This window comes from Augochlora pura, chromosome 10 (assembly GCF_028453695.1).
Source record: "Augochlora pura isolate Apur16 chromosome 10, APUR_v2.2.1, whole genome shotgun sequence".
NCBI lineage: Eukaryota > Metazoa > Arthropoda > Insecta > Hymenoptera > Halictidae > Augochlora > Augochlora pura.
This window is the reverse complement of record NC_135781.1, coordinates 5,132,032-5,156,793: the sequence shown is the minus strand read 5'-3', so window position 1 is coordinate 5,156,793 and position 24,762 is coordinate 5,132,032. Positions and strand designations below refer to the sequence as shown.

Below are 24,762 nucleotides of genomic sequence, written 5' to 3'. Positions count from 1 at the left end.
ACGTATTATATTTAATGCGGCTGCGAACTGATTTTAACTATACTATTCCGATTGTTTAAATAATTAACGAATTGTATGGCGCGCGATAGGTTCGGTCGGAAAAAGTAACTTTTGCTTGAAGACTTTAATATCTCGTGTAATTTGCGAATTGTAGTAATAAAATAAATAACCGGATATATGGGGGTTAATTTCCACCCTTGTGAATTTATGCAAGAACAAGAAATTTTTAGAGTTTCAGAATTTTTTCAATTTCCAAATTTGAGGTTAGTTAGTACCAAGATGTTAGTTAATTACCAATTTAGCTATTACACTCTATTTGAAAAGTGTTTAATTTTCTATAATCACACAAGTGTAGTATTAATAAAATATCAAATATCCTTTTCAACCGGTTACCTGTTTTTGATCAGTATACTCGTCGCCTAAACTCCGTCTTTCATGCATTTATTACCACGTAATAAACGCATGAATATCAATCTGTAAAGACACAAGACAAATTGAACAATATTTAACAAAAGAAACACGTTTCCCTTGAATATAAATTCCACGCAATTTACATAAACAATTTTTATCTTGCATAAAGCATCGCGATATCTAGTTACAACGAGTATACACTTTAAAAACAGGTTACGACACGTAAAAAGAATTTTCCATTGAAAGGACTCGAATACAACCGGCGATAATTATTCGCTGCAGAATATCCACGGTGTAGACGCGATATGCGCGAACGACGGAGGGTGGTTTCATGGTCGCTGTATAAAGCCGCGTGATAACAAAACGCGACGATTTTAATAGACCACGCACGAGATCGGAATGTTAACCGATTGTCACGATGGCAAGAGGTTAATCGTTTAATACGTGAAAAGGGTTCGAAGCGAGCCGTCGTTAATTAGTCACCGAGGAATCGTCCGCGGGGATGGACGCGGTGCGCGAACGATCGAACGATGTGGTCTGAAGATCGGTATCGAGATCGCACGGAACAAAAGCGCGACGATTATCCTTATCCGGCCGCGAGCGGAATTACGGCGATGGACGAGCTCGCTCGGCCGGGGTCCATTGTCGGGGAACGTCGCGCGGTAATCGGCGAAGATTCGAGCCCCATCGACGTGCCGGCGCGGGTCGGTTCGCTCGCAGGACTTTGGGATCTCGGGGTGCGCTGGAAACTATTCTAAACAGTCATAAACGGATAACGATACCCGAGATTGGCGTAGCTGATGGTGTATCCGAGAAGTTCCCCGTTCCAGAGGGATCGATCCGGCGGTTGCCAGGTGACCTTCACTTGCTGCGGTCCTAGGGGCCTAGCGGTGACGTGTCTCGGCGGTCCGCCAGGTATCTCGCCGTCGGTCTGCGCCTGTTGTGTGCGTATCCGTCGATCGTCGTTCGAATTGCGTTGACGGCCCCGCCGATCGTGCGGGGAAAAAAGAAATCACGTGTCAGTCGGGCATCGTGTTAATAATAACAGGATAATGAATGAACGCGCGCGGTCTCGAATGACGAGTTTTCTCTCTTTCATCGAGCATTCTTTTGTAGTTCGAACTTGAGGCATGCTGATAATGTTTGATACTGACATGAAGGATGTCGCTTGGCGCTGATGTTCCAAAGTGATTTTCCGCAAGCACCCGAAAGTCGTAGAAGGTCGCCGGTTTTAGCGGCGACACCAGCGCGACCGTGTTGTTCCCCGCCATCATCTTCTGCGAGTTGTGCTCATGCCACACGTCTTTCCAGCAAAAGGCAACGACAACGCTTAGAGCAGGTGTGCATCGATGATCGATTGGATAGAGATAGAATAGATAGATAGATAGAAAGAGAAAAAGAAAGAAAGAGAAAGAAAGAGAGAGAGAGCAAAGAGATTCGGAGCGCACGGTTCTCGCAAGCGACACGAAACGCGGCCACGATTCTTTGCTCGGCTCTCGGAAACGACCGCTGCTACTCCCGCGTGATTCTGTTCCGATTCAACTCTTCCTCGGTGTATTCTATACTTTGATTTCGTCGGCCGTGTCGCGTTTCAACGAGCGACACGCGATTGTATCCCCTACATTGTCCAATATGCTTTTAGTTCATTTTGAACCGAGTGATATTGAAATTAAATTATTATTGTAGAAACAGCTGCTGAATTTAACGAGTCTAGCCATTCTAAAGCACCTGGATCGTTTATTCTCGGTTAGTGCCCGACTGTGAATGTTTATGCTTGGATAGCTATTGTTGTCAAATGTTAAAAGAGCCAAATTACAATTGTGTATTGCATACTGGTGATTAAATGGGTGATATTATAATAAAATTGATTAGGGAAGTGGTAAAGCAAAATTAAGAAAATTGACTTTTTGTTATCATTTTTTAAAGAGTTTTTTAAATTTTGTTCGCACTTTAACACACATATTATAATATAAAAGTAAGTTAAAAAAGTTATTCTGAAGCCATGATTTTTAATATTTTGAATTCTAGTATTTTTGACCCATTAGCGAAAACATGTGTTACAGTATTGAACGCGTCTTCCACCGGGTTAACAATGGTAGAAATTCAATACTGTAAAAATCGAACGTTTGAGATCTGCTAACCGCTACTTTTCACCACTCGAGTGTAAAAGGTTAAAATAGAAAAGAATTAAAAGAAAATAAAAGAATGAAAAGAAGAAGAAAATAATGAAAATATGAAAAAAGTACACGTACACATCGTGACAAAGAAAAACGAAGAAATGGGCAAAGTTCCGGTCGCCATTTGGAAATATCGAAGGCAACGATGCCAAGTATCCAGCGTCACGTATCACCGCAACAATTCGCGAATCCGCATAAACATCCACAGACCGTTTGCTATCCGTTCTGTGCGAATTCTTCAGTGCCCGACGAAACCGCTAAAGCATCAATTTGCCGTCTATTCAAAGCGACACGGCTCGGTCATAAAATACGTCGGTGCATAAAAAAAAAAGCGGTATACTTCAAATTGTCGCATTAAACGCCCTTTAATGTCGTCGGCGATCTTTATAGTCGAACCGTCGATCGATTAGGAAGTAATAACCCGCGTGTACCGGTCTCGAACGGAATGTGTATCACCGTCGAGATAACGAACTAACGTTTACGGCGGACCAACGTTTGCCTGGGCGAACAAACGGCGCAGAACGCCACCAAAAAGTTGACCATGATACTTCATAAGGTTTCGATGAGAATCGGCAATTTTATGATAATGGAAAGTCCGTTATTACTGACGTAAGCGATCTTTTTAACTCGTCCTTTGCTGGTATCGATAATTCATTGATATTTGATTGTAATTATATGTATAATTGCAATATAACGTTTAATGTGGCGATATTAATTTCAACATCTTTAACATCAGAACCGTCGAACAATATAATTGAAATATAACATGCCTCGCGGTGGGCAAGAGTTAAGCCGCAGAGGCTAAGGGCAAAGCTACGAGCAAACGTCTCGGCGGAGCAACGACGCGTGAGAAAGAAAACGTTCAAGTGTTTACACGTTTTCATGCTACGCTTCCTCCTCCACTCGCACGAATTGCTTTATTATACCGATCGTACGATTCTCATTCTATTTTACTCAATTTCGACTGTTATCCGCAGTCGATCTCTGACGCTATCCTTAGCCAATAACGTTTAGTTAACTGCTAAGAAGCCCCTCGAGGAGCTAAGGAAGGGCCACCCTTGCCCTCGGGGTGGAGCCTAGAACCCGCCAATCACTGTTTGCCCTGGACGGAAAATCTTTATCAGCGCGTGCAAGTAGCTGAACGGTTGTGCTTTATAGAAACGATAAAATTGAATTTATTGAAACTTTGTGGTTTATTTATTATAACCGATGACTTATTCAAATCTTATTAAAATTTTATTAAAATCGATTCAGTTGTTCTCTATGAAGGAGTCCTTACAATTGCGACTATTTTAACACTTTATCGACCGACAGCTTATAAATCGACTTTTATCCCCGATTGGTAGCTCGTGAATCGGTTATCATGATAATCAATAATTAGGTATTTATTATTGATATAAACGTGTTTGACTGTACCACTGTAAGCTTCAATATTATTATACAATTTTTTAGACATTAGATTTCTTTCGGAATTAATAAAATAAATAAAATCAAAATAGAAACATAACCTCAACATTGAGCTTTTTCACGACCAAATGATCGGTCGGTAAAGTGTTCAAATAAATTACGCAAAATTGGTACTTTGGTAGAGCTAGTGTTAACTCTTTGCACTCCAGTGGTGACTCGACGGCGTCATTGAAGTTGTTGTGGCACGAACCAAAATGATTTTTATAGATATTAGAAAAATTAGAAAAATTATTTTAAATTTCCAGTTGAAATGGCTTGGAGTGCAAAGGGTTAAGGTGTTACGAAACATAAGAATTCATCGAAATCGACGGCGTATATCTTAATAATCAGACACTGTATTTGAAAATTTCGAATGACATTTGAAAATTTTGAACAGCATTTGAAAATTTTGAATGGCATTTGAAAATTTTGAACAGCATTTGAAAATTTTGAATGGCATTTGAAAATTTCGAACGGCGTTTGATGTTCGAAAAGCCGAATTTCAGTCAACTTTTTGGCAAGGTGTGCCGGCCACGTGTTCGTCGCCCTATAAATACGACACGGATCGGAAGAATTAGCCGGTCGTTATCGCGACCGTACGGAACAGCAGCGATCCGTCCCGGAGCCGTCGACGAATCGGAGGTAGAACGCGACCGGTCCGTGGTCGAGCGGAAAACCGGATCGCCGGGAATCCTGACACGCGCGTGAAATCACGGCCACTCGACGAAGGGCAAAGTTCACCGGGCCAAAACGCAACTAACTTCTGCGAACGCCGCGGACTCGACGGCGGCCGAAAGTGACCGAGGTTTAATCAAGCACGCTGCGCTTTGATCGAGCGAAAACACGCCGGCTCCGCGCGGTTTCTATTACATTTTACTCTAATACCCTTCGGTTCGCAGCGCGCGAGATACCTCGTCGAGCGGTCGCGTTTAATCAGATCAACTGTCACGCGTCGATAGAGCCCCTATAACACAGTACTGTAATGCAAACGGAAAGCGGGACAGGTACGCGGGCAAGATCCCGACATGGAACACAAGATCGAGGAGTAGATCGCGGTCGTACGATCGAGTTGGTCCGGCAGAATATCCAGAAGACAACCCCTTCGCGTCACAGTGTATCAAACACAGCTGGCTGGGCGAGACATTTATTTTACGTAATGTGAAAACATTTTTGGTAGCGCCGTTTTGTAATTAATTCGAGTTCTGCGTTAACCATTTGCACTCGGAGCTATTTTAATTTTTAAAATAGTTTTTCTGACCTATAGCGTTTTTGTTTGAAGTATCTTACTCTATTTTATACAATGTTCCTACTGCATTTATTACAATATTATAATTTCAAATAATGTTATTACAATGTTAAAATAATTTTGAAACGTGACACAATTTTTCATGGCGCCTCAGAGTCACCGCTCGAGTGCAAAGGGTTAATAGTTAATTCGCTGCATTTACAGGCTGCGCGGTGACGGCTGTGTTCGTTACAGTTTGTAATAAACGTTAGCGGCACATGTCGAAGTTAGATAATGCAACTGGTCGTTCTGCGTTCGTTGCACGATCCAGTGCGATACAGTGGTTAGGCGACAGGAATTAATGATTAGTTATTAGTAGACTGCCGATCTTTATGCGTTTATGTTGTGCGCAGATTTTTCAGGCGCAAGAAGACGTAGTAATCAACGAGGTTTGGAAACTTTTTTATTTTATTTATTTCATTTTTATTCTAGGATTTTTCTCTAGCTTTGATTTTTGTAAAATAATGCATCAATGTGAGGATTTGTATAAAGATCAGCGAAATTACTTTAATCTAGACATTATGTCTCTTTAATGAAAATTGGTCCGGCAGATGCGAAACTATGACAGAAGAATTTAAGAATATTTTTACAGTGTGCACAAATTACAAAAATTATTGTGACTCGTTATAGTTAATTTCGACAACGTTTATTTCTCCCGAATATCTGTCGTCTATCGATCAGCGAAGATTATAACAGAAAATCTCAGTGAAAAAGTTTAGAGCGAACTAAAATTTGAAAATTCCTGAATCGACCCCGACGCCATTTTTGGTTCCTCTTTCGCCTGCTAAACAATGCTCTCCAATATAATTGTGCAAAATTTATTGTGTAAAATTTGTTCTGCAAAAACAAGTTGGTAAAACATTGTTACATTGTTTCAAACATTTATCGAAATTCTCCGATCTCCATTGTTTTTGGCTACAAAACAGACGCGCGGGGAAATAAATGGTAACGTTTGGGTTCACCAAACCCGTATTATCTTTAAACAAATGTATAGAGCTGTTGTTTAATACTTTAAAACAGAAAAAGAAAAGAGTGACGTAGAATTTTCGGAAATCCATTTCCTGTGTTCCAAAATCTGAATAACGAATACAATAACGCATAATAAGTATAGTGTAAATTTCACGCGTTCACGACAGAAATCTGTACCATAAAACTGTCCCATTTTCCACTTATTATACCAAAAGATAAAACTACTATTTCACTCTAGTTTGTTGCAACAAATCATATCTATTTTGCATAAAGATCCGCAGCGTGGTTTCTTGTTGCAACCGACGAATAAATGTCAAAAAACGACGACTCGGCCATCGATTTATTCGAAAAATAAATCTCGCCGTCAAAACTTCTGGAAGATTTAGCAATAAAAAAAAAATGAAATCAGCCGACGCAACACACCCCCGTTCCCTCCTTCGTACAAATATTTCGCCCAGCCAGCCCTTATCTTTCGGAACACTGTGCGACAGTGCTAATAAATTGCCAGCTCGGTGCTTGTCCTGAAAACGTGTTTCGCGCGCGTTAACACCAGCCTGCTGCCTCTCCATGTGTTAAGTTCGATAATTTAGCGCGCGGCCGGCCGATTCGAGGCGATTAGGCGTAAATGAGGACATCCGAAGTTAACGAGGGTCGGGTGCGCGCCGGCCGAGGTAGGACGCGATTGGGCACGCTTTCAAAGGGAACTTTCCCCGGCACGAAAATAAATCGGAGACACCAGGGTGGTGGGGGGAGGGGGAGGGGGAGAAGAGCCGTCCGGGCGACGTCAACTTTGCGATAAACTTCGACTTCCTCGACGTTCGATGCTCTTATGGAAAAGAGCGACCTCAACCCCTTGCGCGACGTTCGACGACGCCGACGGCTCTCGTTCCCGCGAACACCGGCTTCTTTCGACCGACTCCGAACACATTTTACCGAATCGGCAATAATCGAGGACAGTGTTCACGCCTTTTTGCATCTGCCTCGCGTGTACGGCTCTTCAAACGTATTAGAAAACACTTCGGAAAGTACGTTTCGAATCTTTTATACGAGCTGAATGAAACGAACTCTGTGAAACGCGAAACGAACTCTGAGAAATGCGAAACTCTACGAAATCTGAAACGGAGTTTTCCAGTTGCCTAATAAATAGTTTTCGAACAGCAGGTGTGTTTAGGTTGTTCGGAAAAATTCGTTTCAGATTTTATTGAGTTCGTTTTGTTAAATGCGTACGGATGATTTAAAGTGAACTTATTGTACACGTTGCTGCGGTGTGGACAGGTCTTTATATTCACGATACGGAAAATCCGTCATTTACTCCGTCAATTATTTTACCATTTAGATTTTAATTAAATTACAAATTCGATTATTTTTTAAGAGCGGAGTGGCAGCCAAAATATACTAAATATATACTAAAATATTCGTACAATGTTTTCGGACACAATAACTTGTTTAAAGCGAGACTTGAATTCTTTTTAATTGTTAGATAGACTAGTTTGTTATACTTTTCTTTTGAATTCTATTAATACTTACAGTGACCGGAAAGCATGAAAAACGGAAGCTTTTTAAAAAAGTTCAAGTGTCAAAAATGTTTCAGAATAACTTTGGCTTTTAATATTTCACTCATTGCAGAGTAAACTAATTCCTCTTACATTTCCAACAAATTCAACTCGGTTGATAGAGTTGTAAAAAGTTATACACTGTTAAAAGTTGCATAATAATTATACTCCGTCACTGTACAGTATAACGCACATAAAGTGCGATCAAATTTGTTAATAGAGGCATACTATTACCAGTATTCAATTTACTTGCTTATTATACTAACACACTTCCTAATCAAATACATTAAAAAAAGAATTTCGAAATAAAAATTGTATGAACACCATCTTCAATTATCATCGATTTGGTAAAATGATCGAATCATTTTACAGAAAATAAAATCCTGTGAACGAGCTGTTGAAATTCTAACGTTCTAAAGTTAATTTCATTCTGGTGATAGAGCAATTTAGACGACGCCATAATAAAAAAGATAGAAGAGGTAAAACAAAGTATCAGACCTCCGCAGATAAGGAAGCCGTATAAAGAAGTCATCGGAAACCGTGGTAATTAAATACCGTTGAACGGACTGCGGAAGATTTTCCGCGAACTCGGCTGTTCGGGCAACGAGTCCGTTGAACAACAGGTTTCGATTCGCGGCGTCGGACATCGGAAGCGTGCTTGCATGAAAATTGGAAAAGTTTTACCGGCTCGGTATGCAGATACGAAGATTCGTGGCGGCCGCAAGAAAGCTCTCGAAGAACGGTGGAAAATTAATTTTTCCATTAAAATGTTAAAACCGGGCGTTCGCGCATTGGCTCCATCGACGCCGAGAGCGGATTGTTTATCGCGCTCGCTTTTCGCCGCCTGGAACGGGGTTAGGTCCCAGTTACCGATGCATTAAACATTACTTTTTTATACGAGCCATTTTGATTGCTATTTCAATAATTGCATTTCTAGGTTATATATAATTTCGTATTAGCAAAACCCTTGGAAACACAAAAACATATTACTCTGTTATAAGTAAACAATATTTATAACTTATTAAAACGTGAAATCCCTAAATATTTTTAGTTTAAAATAAATGCCACTCATATTTAGTTCTCTCGTTATATAATTAAATATTTCTGAAGCTAAATATTGACTCAAACTACTCGTACTATTTATTGTGACCCAAATACCGACAAATCTAAAATATTTCTAATCTGTTTTCCATGTATTCTTCAATATCTCTATTTTAAATTAATTTTTAGATAACTTGTTCAACTTATATTAAATTATTAAAGTAAATAAATTGTATGAATGGTATTTGTACTTCTATGTAAATGTCAAAAAAACAATACAATTTAAAATAAAAATGTGAATGTTTATACTTCAATCACAAAATTAAAAGCTAAAATATTTAAAATTATAACCGTTTATAAAAATTCGATTTCTTAACTATATCAATCAATAAAAGGTATCGTTCGCGGAAAACACAGAATTAGTATCTCTCAATCATGTTTTAGACCTCACAGCGAACTAACACTTAGAAGACTTTATATTATTAACATAAAAGAAAAATAATATATTGAAATTTTATTTTTTAAAATATTCTGTCATATTATCGCGATTATCGTGTATCGTTAAACCTCGGTAATTGGGAGCCTCGCGTTATTTACCGAGCCCCGAGACCAGCACGGTATCAACGACCGGTAGAGACAAGCAACGCCTCGATAACGACTTATCGATACGCTTGCCGCGCGCAATAAGCAGCGAGCGGGATCGCCGAAAAAACAATGATCCGTGCCCGCGTTCCCCCCGCCGCCGCTGATTGATTATATATTGTTTGCCATATTGCGCTATAATTTCGTTCTCCTCGATTGCCTCCGACGCCGACGTCGACCTGTATTGATTGAACTTGAGATTGAACCTGACAGTCCAATTATGGAGTCTTAATGCGGCCTCGTCGAGACGTTACAAATCAAACCCGGTCCGACAGGGGCGGCTCTAATGAAACGGTTATCGTGCGCCCGCTGGAAGGCAATTAAAATATGGTAAAAGTTCACCGTAAGCAGCAGAATCGCCGGAACTTTGAATTGGAATTCTGTTTCACGAGCAATCGCGGCATCATGCGACCCTCGAATCGGAGATAACGTTTAACCCTTTGCACTCGAAGCCCTGTCAAATGTAATTTTGAGATAACTTGTCTGATGGGTAGCATTTTTATTTTATGCGATAAATTGTATTTTATGCGTGTGAAATTAAATCTTACACTTTTAATCATTTTTGAAATGTGATTATCATAATAGAAATATTACTTTGGAACGTGATGTAAAAATTTTAAGATTGTCTTATAGTCGTCATTCGAGTTCAAAGGGTTATTATCAATCTAATTATTTACTTGGTAAACTTACGACAGGGACGCAAAAAATTGTTACGAACAATGATAATTGTAAGATTCAGATACCTTTTGAAACTGCTTTTTAAAAACTTCACTATAATTTCGAATATATAATTATTTTGTTTCAGAGAAAGTTTAATTTTGAATATTTTTTTTCAAATTAAATATCCCAGCTAAAATGGAAATTGATTCTAAATAATATCTATTTCTACAATTTACAAATTAAATATGAATATTATTCAAAATAAGTAGAAATAAGTGAGGTTAATTTACGAAAGAGTGAATTTGATAAGAGTTAATATCGCGTACACGATTCAAACATAAGAAATTGAATTTACTACCTAAAATGAAATTCTGTATCAAATACAGGATTCTACTAATAACACAATTAATATTTCCATAATAATTGTCCAAATACTTATACATGGTATCGTAGATAGACTTTATCAATTCCACCGAGTCGAAGACCGTCCACTCGTAATCCCAAGAATTTCTATGAAATTAGAAGCGTAAGATAAAGAATAGCGGAGCTCGCGCGAATCGAGCGAGGCCGCGGCGAAATTTTTTCTCTCGCGGCGCGGCGCGCCGTTGCGGAGGAATGTTTGCGGAACGTATAAAATCGCACGAAAGCCGGCGGCTTTGCTTCCGGTGAAATATGTAGGTCCTAGAAAGCGAGGGAAGTCTTCGGGGCTTCCAAGTTTCTCTCCGGGCACGGTCGGCTGCACCGCGCCGTAATATTGCCCTAAATATCCAAAAATCTATAAGGACCTTTTCGTTGCCGCAAGCCGGCGATGGATCGATCGCGGGGCGAGCCTAGTCGAGTAACAACCGCGTCTTGGCTTCAACGAAGTATCTCAAACATCTATAACGCGGCTACAGCGGGCTCTGGGATCGGCTACGAGTGGATACTTCAACGCCGAACAGAATTTCATATGTGCGAATTTCTTGGGCTCGCGGTAATTAGGGTGAAGATGCCGGGCGACCTCGAGTAGCGTGCTTTTAAAGTCTGTCGCGAGAGTTGGAATCCGTCGGCGTTCGTTATAACAGGGGACGCCCGCGCGTGTTTAGTCGAGAAATTGCGCCCCGCGACGCGAGCAAAATTGTTCGCAAATTATTTGATGTTTTAAGCGAATGGATTTGTTCAATTCGTGCTAGAATAAGTGACTTGGGTTACGTATTTCAAATTTATCTTTTTGTTGGTTATATTCATTATCTTTGATATTATTTTTAATCTTTTGAGAATGATTTTCACGTCTTTGGAAATTATATTCATTGTTCCTCAACTTAAATTTATATATTTGCGAATCATATTAAAATTATAATTTTAACCCCTTCCCGAGCCATTTAGCTCGACGAAACTCGGGCCCGAGCGGTCCGCATCAACGCGCGCTAAACAGACCAGACTGATGTTTGTAAACAGTCGCAATTCGATCCGAAATGTAGATGCCCGCAGTGCCTGTGATATAGTCACTAGATAAAAACGTTACTATCAGAAGATTCGTTATCACGGCCTTCACTACACACTTTTGTACCTTGCATTTTGAAGGGGTTTCTTAAATTTTAATAATTGAACTTCTTCGTAACAGCAACGACAAGAATCGTGACTAACTGTTCTGAGGTACTGAGGGGAACTAACATTCAGTCACGAGCGTAACGGGCAAAAAATCAGTCCGCGAGCTCGGCTTGTTATGTTTACGTTTGGCCCAAGTATGTGTTCGCGACTCAGACTCGCGATGTTTATGTTTTGGCCCAAGTATCTGTTCGCGAGTCTGACTCGCGATATTCATGTTTGAACAAAAATTTTCATCGCGAGTCTGACTCGCTAAAGTACGGGAAGGGGTTAAATTCTACTATTATGATATCTTAAACTATTATAATTAAAATAGAATCTAATGTAAATTTGTTGTTCTGAAAATTTTAATTCTATTTTATGTATATAAGAATGAACTTAAAATACTTATTTAATAGATTAATAACACCTGCGAAAATATCTTTAATTTCCGAAAAGATTGAATAATGTACGACATGTAAAAGGAATTTAACTTGAAAAAATAGAATACGACCTGCGAAAGAAAAATCTAATTTCAAAGAAGTTGAATATAACTTGTAAATGGATGAATTTTTGTTGGTAAAAAGCGAACGAATGAATTCGAAGCGCAACCCCTGTAAACACCTTACACGCTGCAAACGTTCATGCAGTTTTCCACGATACCGGAAAGAAATGAAACACCTCGATCCAATAGAAATGTATGACGACATCGAAATATCCGATAAAACTATGAAACCTAAAGCATCTTTCCACAAAGTTGTTTGATACCTGCGAAGTGCCGCGAAAACGAATACGACGAGCGTTGCACGGACAAACGACGGAGCCAATTCTCGAGTCGATTGCGATCGAATCAAAGGACACCTTGGTCCAGCCGAGATACACCTGGAACGGTGGCGTCGAAGAGAACGTACGGTATCCTGACCGGCGGATAAATAGGTCTCCATTTGAATTCCGAAGACGTCGGCCCTTTTTCCCGGCACGTACCATCTGACCAATAAGTCAGCCATCGTCGGTTATCCGAGGCGTGGCGGGTGCAGCGGACCGGCCTCTACAACAGCCTCCTTTCGATCAATCTTAACCCCCGTTTGAAGTCTCGAGAGCCACCTAACCAGTTCGCTCACTCCGCGTCACTCGGACCGAGAGAAGAGTCTGAAGATCATTGAATTTGAGACACGTCGCGGGAGCCGCTGGGGAAGTGTCTCTCTCCGGCCGCCGCCGCGTAGAGAAGACACTCGTGTGTCTGGTACAGCGTGGCGGAGGTTAGAACGGCCCGACTATAATCCCGAAGCGGCGGCGTATCCGTTTCCTTCGGCGTATCAGTTTTCATCTCGTTGCGGATTACGTGGCTGCCAGAAGTCCCGCGAAACGACCGACCGAGGAAAGAAGACTAACCGTCGCCGCGCCGTGTATCGCCGTGACGCGGCGGGCTGCGTAACGCCGGTGATACGTAAACCTTGTCATTCCGAGTCCTATTCCGGGAACTTGACGCCGTCGGCGCAGCCCCCGGGCCGCCACGGAACTTTGCTAAACTGTACTTCAACGGTTAATTGCGATACAAACGCGGCGCATGAATCGTTAATTCCGCGAGAAATTAACAGCTCGGTGTGCTTCTCCGCGATGTTACTCCTAGCTGAGGCAGTTAGAACCTTGTTGGTTCGGATGGTTCTACTTTCTGAGCGTCGTGGAACTCTTTTGTCGTTAACCTCTTGCGCTATAATAACGAGCCAGACTCGCGATAAAGATTCCACGTAATTTCTAACTAAATATGAATATTATTATTTTTCTGAATCGAAATCAAATTGAATTTTTCTATTATGAAAATCTAGAAACAAAAGAACGTGAAGAAAATAAAACAGACCAAAATTGTTTGGCCCTGTTATTAAAAATATTAAGGCTAAATAAGTGTCAATCGACACAGCGCGGAAGGAATCGTAGTGCAAGGGGTTAAGGGAGGTTGCGGTCAAAGAAATTTGTGATCAGGGAAAGCTGCAATCAGGTCATATAGTGATGAATAATTTAGTTATTTACGCGTTCAGGTACTTTGTTGGTTAGAAATTTAGATAGCTGGACATTGCAGCTTGGTAATTAGTAGACTGCGGATTTTATGCGTTTACTGCGGAAGTATGATAAATTTTCGCCGAAGTGCGATAAATACTCTAATTGTCCTTCAGATTGCAAACAGAAATTAGCAATTTGGAAGAAGCCATTCTTCGAGCCTTGCGTCTTGTTTTTATAGTTGCTAACAATCGGAATTATGGAAAAAAAGCCGCAAGGATCGAATAATCGTATCTTCTCTTCCTAAATTGTCCATTTTTGTATAAAATTAATAATTAATTCTACTATATTTGAAAGTGAGATATTGAGTTCTAATAAAGAAAATAATATTCAAGAATGTTTAAATTATATTCTGAAATTTTTAAGACTCCATAGTATTCCTAATTTTTAAGTAATAATTGGTTAAACAGTCGGCAAAAGCGAAAGGTTAAAATAGAATTTATCTCGTTGATAAAGTTACTACTATTATCAATATTTTTATTTAATAATTCTGCCGACCTGTATTACAAATTATTGTAGATTTCTTTCTTAAATATTATTTAGAGACTGAAAACACTCGCAAGCTTACTTTTATTCTACAGATCGTTTGAACTAAAAACGTCAATTTACAATCCACCGAAATTATTAAAAAATAGTGGAATTTTCTGTTTAGTTTCAATTTTCCACAATCCATACGAACGATTCAGATTTTGCATAAAAATCCGCAGTCGTTATTACCTGTTAGTCACGTGCAAGTAGAACGTTGCAATCATGGACTAAACTTTCTCCAATAACAAGTACCGTCTCGGGTATCTCCGTCTTAGCAGTGCCAAGTGTCTGAACTGTCGACTAGGCCATGTAAATAAGAACACCATGAGCCGTCTAATTAGTTGCATAAATTGATGATTAACCCAGTTTTCCAGCGCGCCACAGCGCGGAAGAAGAAATCATCGTCGCGACGATTCTCTCAGACCATTCGGAGAAATAATAATAACGTCGCGGAGGGGGAACGCGCCAGCGATCGTTCCCCGTGAAACACGGAATACCGAATCACGAGCGGCGCTCGCTGTTTATAAAAACAGTCGCCGCGTTTCGTCAGATAATATTTGTCCAACTCTGTAATGTATTCCCGGGGTAATTTCACGGTTCGTCCCATGGAGAGGCATGGTGGTATGAACACGCGCGAGGAACGTCAACGAGTGCGCCATGAATATGCGTAGCTAGTGAGAATGGGATCTAACGTTGTCTATCTACGCGCGCGCGATCCGACGAGATCTGACTCCCCTTCGTGATCGCGGAACGGGAAACGGAACGGAACGGAACCGAGGCACCCGTTCCGCGATCGATTCACGTTACGCGGCCGAGCACTAAGCTTTTAACTTCTGTTCAGAATCCCACAGACCATTTGTGAGTTCAGCAAACAATTTCCGGGGAAACAATTTCGTGGAAATCAAATGGCTAGCCGGTGCTCGAACCGAGAGAAAAACCATCGGGAACCTTGCTATTTTATGTCTTAACATTAGAACTGGCGAATCAGTCAACATGGCTGGTTTTAGAATTTCTGCTTTTATAATTATTGACGGTATAAACAGTTATTGTTAGAAATTTGTTATACGAACTTTTTATTCGAGTATATATTGTAATAAAAATAGTAGGAGGTTTAAATAAGTCCAATATTGTTAATGTTATAAATGACTGTTTGTTAGTCATGTTTAGGGCACTGTAGTTCTAGTGTTAATGGCGATGGCTCGTAGATTCTTTTTTTCTGATTGAATTGCTATGGATTTTATGTGTGTGAAAATCTCCCTTATACTTTTAAGTAATTTATTATAGTCATAGTCTGTGCGATTCCTTACATTATGTTTCTTGATTCTGAAACAGACGACGGGATAATTCACGTATCGCGGGAAGCTTCCTAGTTACGAATTATCTTTAAAAAGCGATTACTATATTAATCTTATAAGATTGTTGAGATATCATAAAAATTCTAATAACACAGTTTTTTTAATAGAAAAAATATAACCTTCTATTTAAAGAAACACTGCTACCTTTCGAATAACCATCAAAGCGCTCAATCAAGAAAATAAATAAATAAATTGTATCTGTCTCCTGAAATGGAATAACTTCTGTATTTAAAATCTTTCTCAAAAATGTGTTGTTTTCAAGATATTTAAATTAAAAGCTGTCAAACACCCTTTGTACGAGTCGATTAGAATCAAAATGGCGCCACAGATATTTTCGAAAATCTTAATTTCAATTAAAGTATAATCTATACACCTCAAAATGTTAAAAAATTCGATCATTAAAAAATACACGCGTTAATAAACAATAACACTTATTTTATTTTTTATTAACTCTCCTTGCTACCGAGAATGTGAAAAACATAACATGCATCGCTATCATTCGAACCCACTCGTACAGAAGTGCCGCGAAGGGGATCGTAAAAATTGCGCACCCCCTCGCTAAATCGAAACCGCTCAAAAATCTAGATAAATCGAAGCATCCGTGGCACGCAAGGAAACTACTCGCGTCAGGTCCAGTGTCCGAAACACGATGAAAACATCCGAGGGGGAGAATAGCGGTGGCCCATAAAAAGGCCGGTCGCCGGGAAGCTTCCCGCGCGATACACGACTGTCCCCGCGTGACGTTTGACGGATGGATGGACGGACGGCCGGTTCCGCGATCAATAATCGTTACCCAATTTATCGCGGCGGCGGTCATGCACCAGAAGCAGGACAAAGCGATTCCGCGGAAGCCTACCTTGCGCCTCCTTGTACTGGACGATGTAGTTGATGATCGGCGAGCCGGCGTGCGCCGGGTCCAGCTCGCTGGACGGCGACGTCCAGGCGAGCAGCAACGATCTGCTGCCCCGCTCCGCCACGTGCACGTTCCGGGGGAAGTTCGGCGGCTCCTGGACCAGCAGGTGGATCGTCGCCCTGGCGTGGCCGTACGCGTTCGTCGCGATGCAAACGTAATCGCCCCGGTCCATGTTGTTCACCTGGATGATGTGCAGCTCGGAGATCACTCTACCGGAGACCGTTTGGTTGTCTATCGAGTACCTGTGGAAAGAATATCCGTAAAATTAGTTATAAAAGTATTTCGACGCTTTATTTAGTTGAATAAGTTTTTTAAAATTGAATTAGGGCAGCTAAATTTATTTTCGGATGTGGAGGGGGTAGTTTGGTGGATAATGACTGTGAAAATTTATATTTTGCTATTGGTTAAAGTGCTGTAAAAAAGGAAAGAAAGTTGTATTTTTCAAGTCTTTTATCTGATTATCTTCCGTTCAGTTTAAAATAAAATCTTGTAAAATGTAAAATTCTGTAGAATATTAAATTTCGTAAAATATAAAATTTTGTGAAATACTTTCATCAAGGTATATATATTAATTCGTCGCAACATATAGTCCCTCGCATTTAAATAACAATGAAGGTATGAGGAATCGTGAAAATAATTCTGAAATTATTAACGAGCTGACAAAAATCATTTTTCATCGTTCAGATATGTAATATTCAGTTTTAAAACCAGACACTAAATTCTGACCCCCTTGCTAAGTGAAATGACATGGCTGTATGACATGGCGAAGAATTAAGAAATTCATCGTCATCGTAATTACTTTCCAAAGAGATTGCATTGGCTACCCGATTAATTGAAAACATTTCTACCATATCGTTGCACGCTCCTACAATTTTCCAATTATTTATTTATTTATATAAGCGATTTAACTGTTGAAGAAAATTGAAAGCGTACGCTATAATTACAGTAATTAACTTTTTAAAGGGACTGCAAGATCCACCGGATTAATTGCGGACATCTCGGGTACATTGTCGCACGGTCCGCAAACTTTCGTCGGAAAATTCGATTTTCCGACGGGAAAGGGAAAGCTGGTACAAAGACAAGGCCACCAAGGTACGCAAACTAGTTCTCGCGGGTTCATTTCCTGTCAGTCTTGCGGATCAGGGCGCCGATATAGACACAGTTGGTCTGTCTCAAGCGATTTCCGATGTAATTAACATGTGGCCGATAGGAGATCGAAGTGTCAGTCTCATCGATCGTGCTCGTAGCCTCGTCGGCCCGGCGGGAGGACGAGGACGAGGATGAGGGGGGGGACACAGGCGGGGCGGGGCGAGGGGCCGGGTTGATTAATTTCGATACAAACCTAACGTCGTAGTTGCGATCGACTCGGCTGTCACGGGCACGCCAGCTCAGATCGAGAGGAGCGTCTCCTTCGGCCTCGCAGCGCAGCCTCACGTTCTCTCCTCGTCGCACCGACTTCTGTTCGGTTTTCACCGATACCTGGGGGCCCGCTGTTTCAGGAATCACGCATTAATTTCCGGCCGTGCGATTCCTATTCGTGGGAACGACCGCGCCGAGGGAACCGGCCGCGCCGCGCCGCGCCGCGCCGGCTGCATTGTCAACCGAACCACCGACGCGTTTGCTGCTTCGTCAGAGCCAGAGGTTTCACGATTTTAGCAAACAATGTTCGACTATCGATTTCATGATTCCCCGACTGCGAAACCTGTGCCGCGCGGCACAAACTTGTTTTCTACGGCGTTGAACGCGAAACAACCCGGCTCTGTCATTGTGTCCCGCGTGCTAATGGGATGAATTGAACGGACGACGCCGCAAGTCGCTCAATCACAAACGATGTTCGGTTTTCGAGATTCTTTTTTATTTGTAATTCACTTGCCGGCTGATCTTCGAACTTGCGTTTTAAGCAACGGAATGTACGGTGTTTGTAAAGTTTTGATTGTATAGCGACTGCGTCAGAGTTGGGAAATATTTTAGAAAGGCGATGAATAAGGGATGAAGTTTGATGAATGGAATTTTATTAGATATTCGAGAGGAAATTGATCTGGTTAGCGATTTATCCGGATTAAAGTTTGCTAGAATAAGAATTCTGTCGAGTAGGATTTTATTCGTATGAAAATTCAATCGAATAGGATTTTATTCGTATGGAAATTCAATCGATTACGATTTTATTCGAGTAAGAATTTAATGAAATAAGAATTTATTCTAATAAGAATTTATTTGAATAAGAATTTATTCATACAGGAACTCGTACAGAAAATTATTATTCAAATCGATTATTTTCAGTATGAGTTCCTGTGTGAATAAATTCTTCATTATATTTTATATTATCTTTATAATTTTGTCTGATCATCTTTAAGCGTTCCTATTTTGCGCAAACATCCGCAGTAAAATAGTAACAATAAAAATAATAATAACGACGATATTAATAACACCGATACTAACAACAATAAGACAAGGAACAAGACAAATTCGTCGACGACAATCTGCAAACTAATCTTAACAAGTTTCGTCCTTGAGACAAGCAAAAATAAAAAAAAAACAGTAATTTTGCAATTTTACACTAATTCGAGGGTATTGGATGGATCTAGGAAGAATGGATTCAGACTCAATATCACTAAATCGTGACATTTACTTTTGCCGGACCGCGCACAGGTCAGCCAAATTCCGACATTCTGTTCTCCCAACTCTCGCAGACTTTTTCGCTAATCCCATTTCCGCAAGCACCGGTCACGGACTTCTGTCGGACAGGTCGATCCTGCGGCTTCATCCTCTCCCCAACGAATGATTCATAAGAAAGACTAAGTGGTCGGAAGCACGTATACCGCGGGTAGCATGCAGGCACCTTCGAAAACGTTCCTTCGCCGGCCGTTTCCCGCGAAGAAGGAAACTGTCGTGCGCGCGATCGCGAGGTAGGAAGTGAGAGAAAGAGAGAGAGAGAGAGAGAAAGGAAGAGAAATAGAGAGAAATAGAGAGAAATAGAGAGAAAGAGAAAGAGAGAGAGAGAGATAGAGAGAGAGAGAGAGAGAGAGAGGAAGAGAAATAGAGAGAAAGAGAAAGAGAAAAAAATAGAGAGAAATACATAGAGAGAAAGAGAAAGAGAAAAAAATAGAGAGAAATAGAGAGAAAGAGAAAGAGAAAAAAATAGAGAGAAATAGAGAGAAAGAGAAAGAGAGAGAGGAAGAGAAATAGAGAGAAAGAGAAAGAGAAAAAAATAGAGGGAAATAGAGAGAAATAGGGGGAAATAGAGAGAAACAGTGAGAGAGATGGAGAGGGGGTTGGAGAGTTTCGACCAGGAAACGAAGAATTCGGAAGCAGCCGGTCGTGGTCGGAATCCAAAGTCCTGGGGGCCGTTGCGCCGCCGGCTGACACAGATCCAGCCGGCAGGCAGGCAGGCAGGCAGGCGGTAACTCCATGTTACGTGAATATTTTACCGTGGACTGTTAGCTGAATGAGCTTGCTGAGGCCGGCGCCGTTGCCGTTGCTCGCCTGGCACAGATAGAACCCCGAATGATCTCTGGATACCCGCGGGATCACCAAGGACCCGTTCTCGGCGACCTCGACTCCCTCCGCGCCGCTGTATCCAAGCTCCCTGTAGTCGCCCGGTGTCCCACCTGAACGTTCCGTGGGACAACATGGGCCATTATTCGGGCGAAAGCGGACTCGTTCCGCTAATTCGAGCGGCTATGTTCCGGTTATTAGCGTTGCTCGCGATAGCGCCGCGGCTCTGGCACGGGGGAGCCGGTGTGGATTACGGGGTTAAGGGACTCCTCTCCCAATGGGGACGAACCGGTTACACTATTTACGTTGTTCGCCGTGTTGCAGCGTTAGGGGATGATGGAAGGGATCAAGGGGGCTCCGGTCTCTTGGATCGGTCGATCGCGGTAAATTACCGCGAGCAGGTAAAAATGACGGTCGGGGGATGGAAGTTGCTGCGACGGCGGTTTTGGTTCTGCGGACAGTTAAGGGAACCGAAAATGTTTCTGTGGCGAGACTGCGAATTTTATGCCAGGTTATGTCATGCATATACTGTCTTTAAAAAGTGTTAGGAGATCTGTTTGTTTAGTACAAATTGTAATATTTCATTTGATTTAGGTTATGTCTGCAAGGCGACAATATAGCGTCGTATTGTCAGAAATATGTATTAAGTTGTAAGTAGACTCTTTATGCACAATTAAAAAGTTTTGTAATCGTTGGACAAAGCAGGAGTCATTTAAGAATTCTTGTCTACCTTTAATAATATTTTAGTTGGAATATTAATATTTATGGCATTAATTTGATCAAATTTTCCGACGAATTTAGATAATACTCAATTTTCTCGTAAATGCATAAAGTCCGCAGTCTAGTTATAAGTACTTAAATAAGTAGTTGTTACAGTTTAACTATAAGATAAATTTAAAAAACTATAAAAATAATTACATACAATTACATACAGTACAAGTAATATAGTCTGAACAGCTTTCGTTTAAGTACGTTTTAAAGCCATTTCAATATGATTGAAATCATACAAATATGATTTAAAACGATACAAATATGAATTAAAACGATACAAATATGAATTAAAATCACACAAATATGAATTAAATTCATACAAATATTATTAATTAAAATGATACAAATATGATTTAAAGTCATACAAATATGATTTAAAGTCATATAAATATGATTGAAAATCATACAAATGCGATTTAGAGTTGTCCAAGTAATATAAGAGTTATACATACAAAGCCATAAAAACAATATAAAATAAAAAGTGATATAAAAATTCTGTGCATAAACTCATGAAACTGACCCAAAACTTAGATATATCGTCTCGCATATTTTTTCATTTCACTCATCAGCGAAAGGATTAAAAAGACTCGCCAAAGGACAATCATCTTTGAATTATATTATGCTTCATTGTTACGTTAATATTCTTATGCAATTGTTTACTAGCGCGATAGCCACGGTTTCGCATTCGTTTGCGAACATTCGATTCGTGCGATTTCAGTGTCCGCGTTCCACATGCGTTCTTTATAGATTGCACTCAGTCGGTGCCAGACTTTTGCATATTTCACAGGTTTGGTTACTTTGTTTGCTATATTTTATTCGGTATACTGATTCCGTAGCCGTACGATGTTCACGCACGGTCTACGAGTCGACACCGCACCAAGAACTATCGAGATTTTATATTAAAATAGAAGGAAGGTTATTATTAATTAAAGGTATTTTTCTGCCGCGATTAACTCGATGCAAATTTTCCGGTTAACAACGGAGCATCGTTCGAAGCGGCCGCGATAGGCAAGAAGCACGTACCGGATGAAATTATTCAAACATCACATTATCCGACAGGTTTAACATAGTTAACATATTTATCTGAAATTGTTTTATGCGTTTCTCGACGTGCCGGGAAATTCCACATTTTTTGAAACATTAATTTCGAACGAGAACTTTTTATTTAATCGGCTTCGAGGAACAGTATGTGCTATTCGTTCTATTATTTAAATAGTTTAGTAAATAGATTTTTATTTTCCACCTGATATGATTTAATCGTGAAGGCTTGTGATCATTTATTTTGTCTTTGTCATGTTAAACAGTTTAATAAAGGAAGACATATCGTAAAGAGAAGACATGTTTTATACCTTTCTTCAATTAACAAAAGTTTCTATTGCAAGCAAAAATGGTATTAAAAAGGTATTAAAGTCGTTTCCATAATTAAGTATACTTCTAGTAATTGATAAGTATAATAAGGTAAGTATAACTCTATCATCATACGAAAATAATTTAAAGGTCAGTCCACGCATAATTGAGATATCAAAATAAACTTTTAAAACGTAAATTCGAACAAATTTGATACCGTCCCGAGCTTCTAAGCCGGCCGATCGCGAGACACCGTTCTTACCCGTTCAAAATAAAATTGTATTCAAAGGTTTTGTTCGATGGAATATTGACACGAGAAATGGGAACCATGGCAAGGGCGGTAAAATGTAAGCAAATATTTAAGTACGCCAGCTGGTACGTACAAGAAGAAGTGAAAGAAACGGCCGTGGATCTACGTATATGCTTTCGCAAACGCAAACACAAGAACAGTTCCTTATAAATCTTCCTCGATTGTTCCCTCTTCGTCGTACGCGGCCCCGGACTCGCCGTTCCCAAGACAAATAATACGAAAATCACGAAAATATTGTTAACCGAGAGAGAAAGAGAGAGGAGACCCGGGTCCCCGCGGATTTAAAATCCTTTCTGCACCGCACACATCTCGAGCTAACATTGTTTGATCGCAATGCATTCCCGTGGCTTTCGAATACGACGGATCGGACTCCGTAGTAACAATTTCATTCTCTGGATCACGATTACTCTCAGAAGCTATTAAATTTATAACAGAAAGTTTTGCGGTGGAGCGATGCGACGTTGTTCGACGTTATTTAAACACGGTATTTTTGAATTGCATTGAAGAAGATTTAAAAATTTATTATGGTTAATGTTGCATTGATATTATGTTATTAATATTATACTGATATATTACTGATATTATACTATTAATATATTATTAATATTATACTAATATAATATTGACATTATACTGTTAATATATTATTAATATTATACTAACATTATGCTATTAATATATTATTAATACTATACTAATATTAAACGATTAATATACTATTAATATCGTACTAGAATTAATAATGATACTGTTTAAAAATCCACGGATTACGTAATACAGTCTGCAATTTAAAATTGAACTATTTACTAAACCGCTGTGTAATAAAAATAAAATCATCCCGTTTATACGAATAAATATATATCTCCGTAGTTGCAGGTTATCCTTTCTTTTCTCTTTTATCGGTGTGCTTTCACGTTCTACGCACATGTTAAAAATTTAATCGAAATCGAACAAAGAATCGGACAGGACGGACAATTTATTTCAACGTTCTTACTTTTTTAACCAATTGCAACATTCGCGTAAAAGCTTTCGATAATCTTTGTTTCGAATGACTATTCGCATCGACATGTTGGAAATACAAAATAAGAAGCATTTTCTTCCTTTGTAATTCCAACAATAGCGAAATTAAAACATAGTTTCGAAGAGAAGGATTTTTATTATTTATGGTAATAATTGTTTTAGTAATATTTTCAGTCATTGTTTATTAGACTGGTTCTATCGTCTAAGAAAAGAAGCATTCAATGCGGTTAGTTCAGTTCCAAAGAGTTGTTATATATTTATATAATATTATAATTTTTATTGTAGAGTTTATTATATATTTAAATATATATTTTAAAATTATGTCGATTCTCTTTCGGTCCGTAAACTGAAATGTTTCGCGATGTTACTTTCGGCCCCTGGATACACGCGACCCCGGTCTCCCCTACCGCGCGCAGAGAACACTGTGGATTTCTCTGTCCGTAGTCTGTAACGGTGTGCTGCTGTCTGGGGAGGGAGAGAGCCGCGTCCCGCGCGTCACGGGACGCCCGTTTATGACGTTAAATTTTCCCTGGTATTAGAGTATCGGTCGGAATTCATGGTGTCGCGGCTTCCACGTTTCGACGTGGAACGTTCCCGCGCTAGACGGCAAGCCGGGAGAGAGAGAGCCGGCACCGCCGCGGCAGATCAACGTCACCCGGCATTCTTTCCGATACAATAAACACCGGGAAACGAGCGAACGTCCGAAGAAAGCTCGGCGTTGCGTGAAAAGATACACACTGTTCCAGGAAATACGGTACCGGCTTTCCGCGCGCAGGGGGATCGGCATTGTCACGGCCCCAACAAACGGAAAATCAACCCCTCGTAAAAATCGAAATCGATTCCCGGTTGTCTAATTGAATTTCGCCTCGTCATCTTTCGCTCGCTTTACCTTTTTTTTTTTTCGTTTTTTTTTTCACCCGCATCCACCGTCGCCGCTGTCCGGCGAACAAAACGATACTTTATGGGATCGACGGGCTTTGAAAAATGTAACCGAAAATGAGAAATGATACTACGAAACGGCGAACGACAGCGGCCCTGAAGTAAATGGAATTCCGCGACGAGTCTGGGCTTCTTCCTGTTAATACGATTGAAATTAATGACTCGCGGGCTCGTCGTGCTTTACCAAGCAGACTCGAGATCGCGATTTTCGAGCAGTTGGAAGAAGCGTTTAGCAAATTTTTGTGGCAATGCCAGAGGGGCGGTAATTATTTTCTGCGC

General features: G+C 40.3%; 1 protein-coding gene across 1 annotated transcript in view; it reads right to left on the bottom strand.

Moving 5' to 3' along the window:
* Window positions 1-24,762, bottom strand: part of LOC144475820 (cell adhesion molecule Dscam2) — a 309,344-nt gene that overhangs the window by 30,379 nt on the left and 254,203 nt on the right. The window contains exons 13-17 of the mRNA XM_078192123.1: window positions 20,030-20,209; window positions 17,944-18,091; window positions 16,545-16,843; window positions 1,566-1,714; window positions 1,194-1,348 (exon numbers count right to left, since the gene is read on the bottom strand). Of these exons, the coding sequence (XP_078048249.1) occupies window positions 1,194-1,348; window positions 1,566-1,714; window positions 16,545-16,843; window positions 17,944-18,091; window positions 20,030-20,209 (931 nt within the window). The remainder of the gene's footprint in view (window positions 1-1,193; window positions 1,349-1,565; window positions 1,715-16,544; window positions 16,844-17,943; window positions 18,092-20,029; window positions 20,210-24,762) is intronic.